Genomic DNA, 10,852 nt, shown 5'->3' on the forward strand with positions numbered 1-10,852 from the left:
CCCCGCCCCGCCGCGACCCCGGCCCCAGCTCTGTAGCCTCGGAAGATCTTCCAGTCCCTGGGGTCGAATTTCTGGGGAGGGCGTACCGATCCGGTGGAAGCCTGGCCCCATCACCCGGGCGGAAGATCAGCCAAAATTCCTACTAAGTCACGGAGCGCAGTTGGAAAACATACCCGGGACCTCCCCGCACGCGCTGGCGCCTCCTGCCCGCCTCCTCCAGGAGGGTCCCTGCTGCTCGAGGATGCGTACCCCTGCCCCCCTTCAGTCGTGGAGATGGGGCGAAGGACCCTGGGAGGGATGCCGAGGGGTACCCCTGATCCCGCTCAGCCTGGTGATTAGAAAGGAAGGACACCTGTTGGAATGGTCGTCCAGGACCCAGGAGTGACGGTTGCAGGGAGGACCGAGTTCTGACCCCGGCTAGGGAGTCTCCAGACAGCGCTGAAACAAGCTGTCCCACCCCCTGCCGCAGTGACCCATTTCCCAGAAGTGGGTCCCTCCGGAATCCAAGGGTTCAGTCCTTCCCGGGTCTCTCCTCCTTGATCCTCACTGGCCAGTGTGGAGGTGTGGCCAGCCATGGCCCAGGTTTGTCCAGACCAGTGTCCAGCCTGGCACCAGGGTGACCGCTTCTGACCTCTCCTTTCCTCACCCTGAGCAGTGAGACACACCAGATGAGGAACATGAAAAGGGGTGAGAAGCACAAATGTGTGTCTGTTTCTGCAGCGGAGGGGGTGTCGGCCCCCTGCCCAGCTGTGCAGGGGGTGGGGTAGGACTTTTCCAGAGAGCGAGCCAGGCCTGGCCAGGGCTCCAGGAGTTCACGTCACCCCCACCCCCACCCCTCACTTCTCCAGGGAACTGCCAAAGCCAAACCCAGCTCAGGATGGGATTATGTGTACTGGGTAGACCCATAGAGGCAGCGAGGTACAGACCCGGGGGGGAGCGGAGAGGGGCAGCGGCCAAGGACCAGTGGAGAGGGCGGGTGCCCAGCAGCAGAGAAGGGGCAGACAGTGATCACCGCCCCTGTCTCCCGTCTTCAACGTCAAGGAGCAGAGGCAGGCCGAGAGCCGAAGCTTTGGGTGGACCACTGGCCCTTCTCCGGAGCCCGCACGTCCCCATCAGGGTGGAGCGGCTGACCTCAGTGGACAGCCCAGCCCAGCCAGGGAAGGGAGCAGCCATCAGCCACCCCTTCCCCACCCCACGCAGCTGAGGTGACCCTGTGCACCCAGGCTCGTCCTCTGCAACCCTTGCCTCAGATTTCCGAGTCTTGGGGTCCCAGGGAGGGGAGGGAGGCCCAGCGTTGCTACCCCCAAAGCACATTCCTGCCCTTCCCTCTGCCATTTTCCTGCCCCTGAGTGGGCCCACCTCGGCATCAGCTCCTTGGATTCCTCTCCCGGGTGCCTTTCGGATCCAACAGAAACATTTTTTTTTTCCTGGAAAGCAGAACTAAGAGCGGGTTGAGGAGTGGGGGTAGGAAGGGCTCGTGGTGAGCAGCAGGGGGCTGGAGGGGTGGGCAGGCTGTGGCTTGGAGACCAGGGGAGGGCTCCAAGCTCCACCTCCCTGATGATCAAAGCTAGACTTCAGGATGGACTTCCCGGCTCCTCAGAATGCTAGGTCTGTGACTGGAGGCCGACAGCTGCTCTGGCTGTACCCCTCCTTCCTGGGTTCCCCCAGCCCATCACTGTGGCACCTGAAATGAGCCTTCATTGGAGGGAGGTCACCTCGCAATGGGAAGATCACCTGCTTCTCTAGAGATGAAGCCATCAGCCCACTTAGTTTATCCTGCGGCTAGAAAGTGCTGGAGGCAGGCAGAGATGTGCCTGAGGCTCCAGCGTTAAAGGGAAGAAAAGGCTGGGCGGCAGGTAGGACACGGAAAGCCCAGAGCAGCTTCCCATCATCTCCCCCGAGCGGCCATCTGGTGTGTCCTCACCCAAGCCTCCCTCCTCAGCTGTCCAGGACCCCTGGGAGGGCAGGAACCAGATGAAAATCATCACACGGAAGATGTGTGCCTGTGTGGCCCGAGCTGGCCTGGAGACAGTCCCCAGTGGGGATGGGGGAGGGGCGGAGGGATTCCCGCAGGCTGGGGGGGAGGGGCCTGGGCCGCCGTCGGGAGGCTGAGGTCAGACCCCCACCCTCTGGCCTCAGCCGGCAGGAAGGGGCAGCATTCCTTCCCGCTGTCACCCTTAGGGGCAGAAAGCGTGGCCACTCTGGTCCCCCACCTCCATCCTCGTGCAGAGCTGTCCTTCTGAGGAGCCGTCCCTGCCGAGCCCCGGCTTTCTGGAGACTGGAGAGGTAACCACCAGGCTTCTGTCCCTGCAGAGCGCGTCCCCTCCACGCCCAGATGCCTGAGTAGTGTGTTGACTTCCGGTCCCCTCTCCCTGGCCTGGGGCTTCACGGGAGGAGCGATGGAGAAGTGGGTGGGCAGGGAAGTGGCGGGAGGGGGGGGGGCTGCGGCTGGAGGGGCTGCTCTGTCCCTGGGAGAGAGGGAGGGAAAGGCCGTTACTGGGCGGGCCGGGGACAAGCGATGAGTAACTTCTGCTTTCTGAGAAGCTGGCGTCAGGATGTGGGGAGCCCGCTGGTGGGGGGCGCGTGAGGGGGGTAGGGGGTGTCATAACACCTCCTCTGGCCGGCTTGCAGGCCCCAGTTGTGCCTGGTGCTGCTTCTGTCCCTCCCTGAGCTCTGCCTGGATCAGGAGGTAAGCCAGGGACCCGAGGCTGTGGCCCTTTCCCGCTCCCTGGCTTCCAACCAGGGAGTGATGGCCCTTCCGCATTTGCCCTCCCAGACTCCCTCCCACCCCCAACTCACTAACTCTTTGCCAAATAACATCAAGTCTCATCTGTGCTACTAAATGTGACCTTGGGCCAGTAGTAACAGCCCCCAACCCTCAGGCACTGGAGTGGATACTGTGTAGAGTTCGCGAAAATCCTAATTTCGTCTGACCTTTTTGTCCACATAGGTGTTGTCTGGACACTCTACTCAGACACCCCCTGAAGAGGGCCAGGGCCCTGAGGGCCTCTGGGGTCCTTGGGCCCCGTGGGGCTCTTGCTCCCAGCCCTGTGGAGTTGGGGTGCAGCGCAGGAGTCGGACATGCCAGCTCCCTACCGCTCAACTCCACCAGGGCCTGCCCCTCCCACCCCGGCCCCCAAGACATCCGGAAGCCTTGCTCCCTCGGGCTCAGGGCTTCAGACCCCAGGCTTCCCGAGAAACCCTCCCCCTGTACAGGCCGCAGCCTCGGGACAGGGGTGGTCCCCTTCGAGGTCCTGCTTCCCAGTTAGGGAGAGCAGAGGCCCAGGAGATTCAAGGAGCTCGGAGGTGAGGCTGTGGGGATTGGGGAGAGGGGCGGGGCTTGGGCCAGGGGCGGGGCTTGGGAAGGGAGGCCCGGGAGGGCANTCTTAGGGAGGCTTGTCTTTGGGGCTAGGAAGTCCTCTGGGGAGGCTGGGTCAGGGTGGGCCTGGGCCATGACTGCACGTCTTCTACGCCTTCTCAGATCGCGGGTTCGAGAGCCCATCAAGCCAGGAATGTTTGGTTATGGGAGAGTGCCCTTTGCTATGCCGCTCCATCGGAACCGCAGGCACCCCAGGAGGCTGCCCAGAGCCGAGCACCCCGACACCTCAGATCTTCCACCCCCGACTCCAAGAACGGAGCCGTCTTCCACAAACCACACGGCTCAGACTCCACTCCCGCCTACAGAACTGTCTGCCCGCCCCCGGTCCTCCCCAGCAGAGCCCCCAGGTCCCCAAACTGCTCAGGCAGAGGTGCCCTCTAGAAGCAGGCCTGCCCCCACACGGCCCCAGCCCAGAGCCTCTGGCACAGACATCCCCCTGTCTGTCCCCTCCCCAGGAGAAAGTAGCTCTTCCCATGTGTCCCCTCAGCCAAGAATGCCAAAATCCCAGGGGCGGGCCAGTCCCCAGAGGGTCGAGAAGCACCCCAATCCTCTCCTTTCTGTCCCTCGGGGCAGAGGTCACCAGAGCCCGGAGCACTGGAGCCCTGGGGGGAATCTTCACGGGTCCCACGTGGAGTCTGTCCCTCACTACCCAGACGGCTGGCTGCCTCTGCTGAGTGCTGGTCCCCACTCCAGTTCCCTCTGGAGTCTCTTTGCTCCCAGTAGCCCTGTCCCGAGATGTTCTGGGGAGAGCGAGCAGCTGAGAGCCTGCAGCCTAGCGGTGAGTTCCTCCTTGGACCGTCCCCTCCCCAGACTTGCCATTCTACTTCCCTGACCCTGAGTCTGGGTCCTCAGCTTGTCAGACCGGGACCTGAGGGAGAAGGGCCTTGGCATCCGACCTCCTCAGGGTAGGGGCCTTGGAGCTCTTCCACACACCTGACCTTCCTTCCCACACCCCCAAATCCAGCCCTGACCCACACCCCCATTTTCCTCCCCAGCTTTGACTCCTCTGTATCCCCCCACCTCAGCCCTGCCCCCCTGACCAGCCAGACCCCCGGGCCCTGCAGTGTGCAGCCTTTGACTCCCAGGAGTTCATGGGCCAGCTGTACCAATGGGAGCCCTTCACAGAAGGTGAGGTTTGTCGCCCACCCTGGGGGGAGCGGAACTGGCTTAAGATAGGGGGATGATGGGAAGAGGGAGACACCCCCCGCCCAGGTCTCCTCTGTAGGTCCTAAGAGGGGAACTAAGCAGAGGGGTCAGGCTGGGGGGAGGGAGGGTCCGGAGGTGCCTTCGGCTGCCTTCCTCCCGGAGGCCCATCCCAGGAGGTGGGGTGGACATGGCCCGAGAGGGGCAGGGTTAGAGACGTCCCATTCGGTGTGACAGCAGTGCGTGGTGCACTGTGGGCCCTGGCGGGTGTCAGACCACTTGTTCTCAAGTGACCATCCACTTGATCTTAGACCTGTGTCAGCTTGATGCCAAGAAGCCCCTTTGTGAACACACATAATCGTAGGGTGCGAGTATCTCCTCTCACGATTCACAGCCTCTTTGCTGGTCTCGGTGACCTCAACTGATTGGACTCAGCTTTTGTGTGACCCTCCGAGGAACCTTCGAGAATATAGAATTGTCACATTCCCCTCAGCCATAATGATGTAGGCAACCTCCGGGTGCCCTAGAGCTGATATGGGACCTTCGCCAGTAACCTCCCCCCTAGGACCCCCGCGAACCGCCCTTCCACCCTGTTTCTTAGTTCAGGGCTCCCAACGCTGTGAGCTGAACTGCCGTCCCCGCGGCTTCCGCTTCTATGTCCGTCACACCGAAAAGGTCCAGGACGGGACCCTGTGTCAGCCTGGAGCCCTGGACATCTGTGTGGCCGGACGCTGTCTGGTGAGGAGGGTGGGGTGTCCACGCACACGCAGGCAGGCACACACGGGCTCCTCAGTCGTCATCACAGAAACAGAACACCAGGCTGAGGCCACACAGAGGAGAGTTCCAAACCCCCCCACCCCCACAAGTGAGACCAGAGCCGGGAGGTGAATGCAGGAAGGACACCCTCGGGCACATCCATGCTTCGCTGGGGCTGGAGGGCTGGCAGAGGGACCCATTCTCACTTGGAGTGTGAAGATCAAGGTGCAGGGCGAACTGGGGAGTCTCGAGGACGAAGCTGGGGTGCGGGGGGGACGGGTTCCAGCGGCCACTGCCTCGCTCCCCCCCAGAGCCCTGGCTGTGACGGGATCCTCGGCTCCGGCAGGCGTCCCGATGGCTGTGGGGTCTGTGGGGGTGATGAGTCCACCTGCCGCCTCATCTCGGGGAACCTCACAGGCCGGGGGGGCCCTCTGGGCTACCAGAAGATCCTGTCCATTCCCGCGGGGGCCTCCCAGCTCCACATCGCCCAGCTTCGGCCCAGCTCCAACTACCTCGGTGAGTTCTCCAGGATTCCCGGACTCTTGGGGCCCGTTCCATTCCTGGTCTCCTGCCCCAGCCCCCCCACTCCCCCGAACACAGTGGGTGGGCCAAGCTGAGAGCAGTCAGGGGCTCCTTGCCTTGCCGGAGAGAGAGCAAGAGTGCGCGGGGCACCTGGGGCTCTGCGTGGCTTAGGGAGTGCCAGGGGAAGGACGCCACGGCTGATCTGGTGTCCTGATCTCCAACGCTCAGCCCTTCGAGGCCCCGGGGGCCAGTCCATCATCAATGGAAACTGGGCTGTGGACCCCCCTGGGTCCTACACGGCCAGTGGGACTGTCTTCCTGTACAACCGTCCTTCGCGAGAGGAGGGCAAGGGGGAGAGTCTGTCGGCCCAAGGCCCCACCACCCAGCCTGTGGATGTCTACGTGAGCTTGGGACTGGTGGGGGGCGGTGGGGGCTTTCCCTCTGAGGACAAAGCGGTGGGTCTCCGGATGGGGCGGAAGGCCAGGGGCCTGCCCCTCTTGCTTCCGCAGACAGGTCTTCACCTCCTCTTTCTCTCCCCAGGTGATCTTTCAGGAGGAAAACCCAGGCATTTTTTATCAGTATGTTATCTCTTCACCTCCTCCAAACCCTGAGAGCACCACCCCAGAGCCTCGCCTCCCCCACCTCCGACAGGGTAAGACTGCTCCCCAGACCTAGGCAGCAGGGAGGGGCTGAAAGGGGAGTTTGGAGGCAGTGGGGGGCATTTAATTCGACTATGACTGTCCTCTCACAGAGATTCTGAGGGTAGAGCCCCCACCCGCTCCGGCGCCCCGCCCTGTCCGGACCCCAGGCACTCTCCAGCGTCAGGTGCGGATCCCCCAGATGCATGCTCCACCCCATCCCCGGACACCGCTGGGGGCTTCGACTGGATACTGGAAACGAGTGGGACACTCGGAGTGCTCAGCATCCTGTGGAAAAGGTGAGGTGTCCCGCGCCAGCCTGCGTCCCGGGCATCCTTAGCCTGAATCCCTGACCTTGCACTGCTGACCCCACTCCACACCCCGTCCGAGTCCAGTGCCTGGGACCCCACCGACACCGGGCTCTGAGCCCTCCCCCCGCCTGCCCCATCTCTCTCTCATCCCTTTCAGGTGTTTGGCGTCCCATCTTCCTCTGCGTTTCTCGCGAGTCGGGGGAGGAACTGGAGGAGCACAGCTGTGCGGTGGGAGCCAGGCCCCCGGCCTCCCAGGAGCCCTGCCACGGCCCCCCGTGCCCCCCCTAGTGAGTATGACCCACAGGGAGGGCTGGGGTCCTAGAACACGGTGGGTGTCCAGGCAGGCACGTCCACGCTGTGCAGGGTCCCACCTGGACCCCGGACCCGGGAACGTGAGACCAGGCTGCATGGAGACAGGGTTTCGTTAGAAAGGTTTACGGCCCCCAGACAGCGAGTGACACTGGCGCCGGCACCCCGCGGAGAATCAGATCGCAGGTTCCCAAGGGACTCCCTCTCCTGTGCGGGGTCTCCTGCCCCGCCCGTCATGCCTCGCCCCGCACATCTCCGATCTCTGTTTTCTTCTCGGTGTCTCTCTCCTGCCCCTGTGACCACAGCTGGGAGGCTGGTGAGTGGACATCCTGTAGCCGCTCCTGCGGGCCAGGCACGCAGCACCGCCAGCTCCGCTGCCGCCAGGAGTTTGGGGGCGGGGGCTCCTCAGTGCCCCCGGAGCGCTGTGGACACCTACCCCGGCCCAACGTCACCCAGCCCTGCCAGCTACGCCTCTGTGGCCATTGGGAGGTCCGTTCCCCCTGGAGCCAGGTGAGTGGGACTGGGTGAGGGGGCTGCAGAGAGGGAAGGGCCCTAGACGGATGGGCACCAGTGAATTACAGCAGTGGTTTTTCTTTTTTCCAGTGTTTTTTTATTTATTTCTGAGAGAGAGACAGCGTGAACAGGGGAGGGTCAGAGAGAGAGGGAGACACAGAATCCAAAACAGGCTCCAGGCTCTGAGCTGTCAGCACAGAGCCCGATGAGAAGCTCAAACTCACAGACTCTAAGATCACGACCTGAGCCCAAGTTGGATGCTTAACCAACTGAGCCCCCCCGGGTGCCCCTCCAAAGCGTTTTAATCAGCAGAAGCTTTTTCACAAACGAGATCTCTCGTGCAGCCCCCATCTGTAAAGCAGATAAGACACTGAGCCAGGGGTTGGGGGCCCGGAGCCACGTGCCCAGCCTGCCCCCCAGCGTACAAAGCCACTAACCATAACCGCCCAGGCAGGGACCGAAGGCAGGTCCTGGTTCATAGAACCTGGAGCCGGAGGAGGCCGGGGAGGGTGGGGGGGGGAGAGAGGGTTAGGGGGAAGCCTGTGAATCCAGGCTCTGGGAAGCTCTCCTCCCCTCAGTGCTCCGTGCGGTGTGGGCGTGGCCAGAGGAGTCGCCAGGTTCGCTGCGTGGGCAACAATGGCGACGAAGTGAGCGAAAGGGAGTGTGCGTCTGGCCCCCCGCGGCCCTCCAGCAGGGAGGCCTGTGACATGGGGCCCTGTACTACAGCCTGGTTCCACAGCGACTGGAGCTCCAAGGTGGGCCCCGCACCCCTTCTCCAAGTCCCACCCCCAGGATCCCTCTTCCCAGCACACCTCTGCACGCAGGGTACACATCAGTAGCCCTAGTGTGTGCTAGATGCTGCCAATGCTGGGAACTCAGAGATAAGTGAGAGAAGCTCACCTTAGGGTCCTAGAGCCCCGCACAGGTCCCTCTTGTCTGGGGTACACCCCCCCTCCCCTATCCATCACCTCCTCAACAGTGCTCCGCTGAGTGTGGGACGGGAATCCAGCGACGGTCTGTGGTCTGCCTTGGGAGCGGGGAGGCCCAGGGGGCGGGCCAGGAGGAAGTGGGAGCAGGGACGAGTGAGCAGAGCTGTGCGCCCGGAAGCCGCCCCCCTGACATGCGTGCCTGCAGCCTGGGACCCTGCGAGATGACGTGGTGCTGGTACACGGGGCCCTGGCCTGGGGTGAGNCCCTGTTCTCAGTGCCCCCTGCACAGCCTGCCCTTCCTGTGTCTCAGTGCTCCTCAGACTGTGGCTCCGGCACCCAGCGCAGAGACGTCATCTGCGTGTCCAAACTGGGCACGGAATTCCGCGTGACCTCTCCCGGCAACTGTTCCCACCTGCCCAGGCCCCCCGCCCTGCAGCCCTGTCAGGGGCAGGACTGCCGGGACCGCTGGTTTTCTACGCCCTGGAGTCCGGTGAGCGCCNATTATTTTCAGGGAAGGTGGCAGCCTGGGGTTCAGGAAGAGCGTAGGTCACAGAGAAGGTCTGATCTGATAGTCGGGGTCTCCCCAGTGTTCTCGCTCCTGCCAGGGGGGTGTGCAGACCAGGGAGGTCCAGTGCTTGACCGCCAACCAGACCCTCAGTGTCCGATGCCCTCCTCACCTGCGGCCGGCCAGGAAACGACCCTGTAACAGCCAACCCTGCAGCCAGCGCCCCGGTAAAGAGCCCCCTCTTCCCCCTGACCCCCAACACGCTGGAGTTAACTGAAGTCTGGGGGAGATGAGAAAGGGCCAGGGGGTGTGGGCACTGCACCTCCAGAGGGAAGGGTCTGGGTGACTGTCTTGTGCCCACCGGCCTCCTCTGTCCCCAGATGATCAGTGCAAGGACAGCTCTCCACACTGCCCCCTGGTGGTACAGGCCCGTCTCTGCGTCTACCCCTACTACACAGCCACCTGTTGCGGCTCTTGCGCCCGTGTCCTGGAGCGCTCTCCCCCGGAGCCCGCCTGAAGTGAGTCCACGGGACCCTCTCCTCACGGTTTCCTCACGCCGCCATCAGTCCCCCGCCCATCGGCCCACTCTATCCTCTGGCTCTCCAGCCTGCCCTAGTCTCACCAGGGATGTCCCCTAGGGTGGTTTGCAGGTGGCAAGGTGACCGTCACCATGTGTGGTTGGCTCTGCGTGGGGTGTGACGGGGTGTGTGCGCCTACGCCCCACGTGGGTATGTGGGTCCGCGTGGATGTGTGTGCTCACATACGTGCGTTACTTCTCACAAAAAGAAGTTAAACAAACTGAAGAGGAATGGGGAGGGGACCGTGCCTGCTGGCCTGAGACTTTTCTAGGCTGAGAGGAAGGCAAGTTTGCGGCTCCTTAGCGATCCAGACTGCCTGGCGACCGGCCTCCCCATCGACCCCGGCTTTGTGGCCTGCGCTTCGGTTCTCACCCGCAGGCCTCACGTCTCTAAACCACCCCCTGGCCCCACACGTAGTCTCTCTGTCCCTACCTCTCGTAGTCAGCTAGGGATGCGGTCAGCCACCGCCATTCCCACCTTACCCCGGGAAGAGAGGCTACCTCCCCAGAGCGGGGGCCAGCTGGGCAGAGGACGGAAAAAAGAAAGTTTAGAACAAGACACCCTAGGCCCTGCTCGCGCTCCCCACCTCCTAAAATGATTCCCACCCCAGAACTAATTTATTTTTTATTAAAGATGATTATGACAAATGAGAAAAAGGCTCTTTGTTGTCCTGATGGGAACCCAGCGGCCTGGGCCACCCAGACAAGCAGTGTGAGGTCAGAATGAGGGGTGGGACGGGGAACCGCGCCGACAGCCCAGGCGGAGAGTCCGGGCCCAGAAAGGCTAGTGAGTGAGTGAGCCCAACCACGCAGAGGATCCTGGCCAACCGAGGCCCTGCAGGTCGGCCATTGACCGCTAGAGGTCACCACTTCTCCCACTTTAGGTAAAGAGTTGGGCGCTTGCTCCCAGAGCGGAGGGAAAACTGCAGGGCCCACGGTGGGTTTCTCCGTAGGGTGAGTCTGTCTGAACGATCTCTTGGAATCTAGTGGCCCTGCTTCCAATTTGGGGCTGCGTTGAATGGCAGCTGGCTTTTCAGGCGCCTTTTTTCCTGTTCTCTTACTTTGGCCCTGCCCACCTCCCCGATCTTTTCTGCTATCGTCTATTTATTTCTCTATTAAGATCTTGGTTTGTGATTGCTTTTGCTAGGGTAGGGGGAAATGAAGGGATGCCCCTCCCCCGTTCCCGCAGCGAAAACCGCTGGAGGAGGAGGAGCCTGGCCCTGCTCTAGCGGTGGAGGGCGGGGTTGGGGGCGGAGCCAAGGCAGTACTG

At 62.7% G+C, this 10,852-nt stretch overlaps 1 protein-coding gene across 1 annotated transcript in view; it reads left to right on the top strand.

Moving 5' to 3' along the window:
* ADAMTSL4 (ADAMTS like 4) overlaps positions 1 to 10,232 on the top strand; it is a 10,587-nt gene extending 355 nt beyond the window's left edge. The window contains exons 2-19 of the mRNA XM_077772605.1: positions 221 to 245; positions 2,230 to 2,286; positions 2,632 to 2,689; positions 2,951 to 3,306; positions 3,482 to 4,157; positions 4,405 to 4,507; positions 5,124 to 5,260; positions 5,590 to 5,794; positions 6,029 to 6,201; positions 6,341 to 6,452; positions 6,552 to 6,737; positions 6,907 to 7,036; positions 7,364 to 7,568; positions 8,150 to 8,326; positions 8,551 to 8,757; positions 8,811 to 8,990; positions 9,088 to 9,232; positions 9,386 to 10,232. Coding sequence (XP_077628731.1) covers positions 221 to 245; positions 2,230 to 2,286; positions 2,632 to 2,689; positions 2,951 to 3,306; positions 3,482 to 4,157; positions 4,405 to 4,507; positions 5,124 to 5,260; positions 5,590 to 5,794; positions 6,029 to 6,201; positions 6,341 to 6,452; positions 6,552 to 6,737; positions 6,907 to 7,036; positions 7,364 to 7,568; positions 8,150 to 8,326; positions 8,551 to 8,757; positions 8,811 to 8,990; positions 9,088 to 9,232; positions 9,386 to 9,522 — 3,269 coding nt within the window. The 3' untranslated portion in view covers positions 9,523 to 10,232. The remainder of the gene's footprint in view (positions 1 to 220; positions 246 to 2,229; positions 2,287 to 2,631; positions 2,690 to 2,950; positions 3,307 to 3,481; positions 4,158 to 4,404; positions 4,508 to 5,123; positions 5,261 to 5,589; positions 5,795 to 6,028; positions 6,202 to 6,340; positions 6,453 to 6,551; positions 6,738 to 6,906; positions 7,037 to 7,363; positions 7,569 to 8,149; positions 8,327 to 8,550; positions 8,758 to 8,810; positions 8,991 to 9,087; positions 9,233 to 9,385) is intronic.
* Positions 10,233 to 10,852: the final 620 nt, after the last annotated feature.

Source organism: Crocuta crocuta, unplaced genomic scaffold, assembly GCF_008692635.1.
Source record: "Crocuta crocuta isolate KB4526 unplaced genomic scaffold, BGI_CrCroc_1.0 scaffold415, whole genome shotgun sequence".
Lineage (NCBI taxonomy): Eukaryota > Metazoa > Chordata > Mammalia > Carnivora > Hyaenidae > Crocuta > Crocuta crocuta.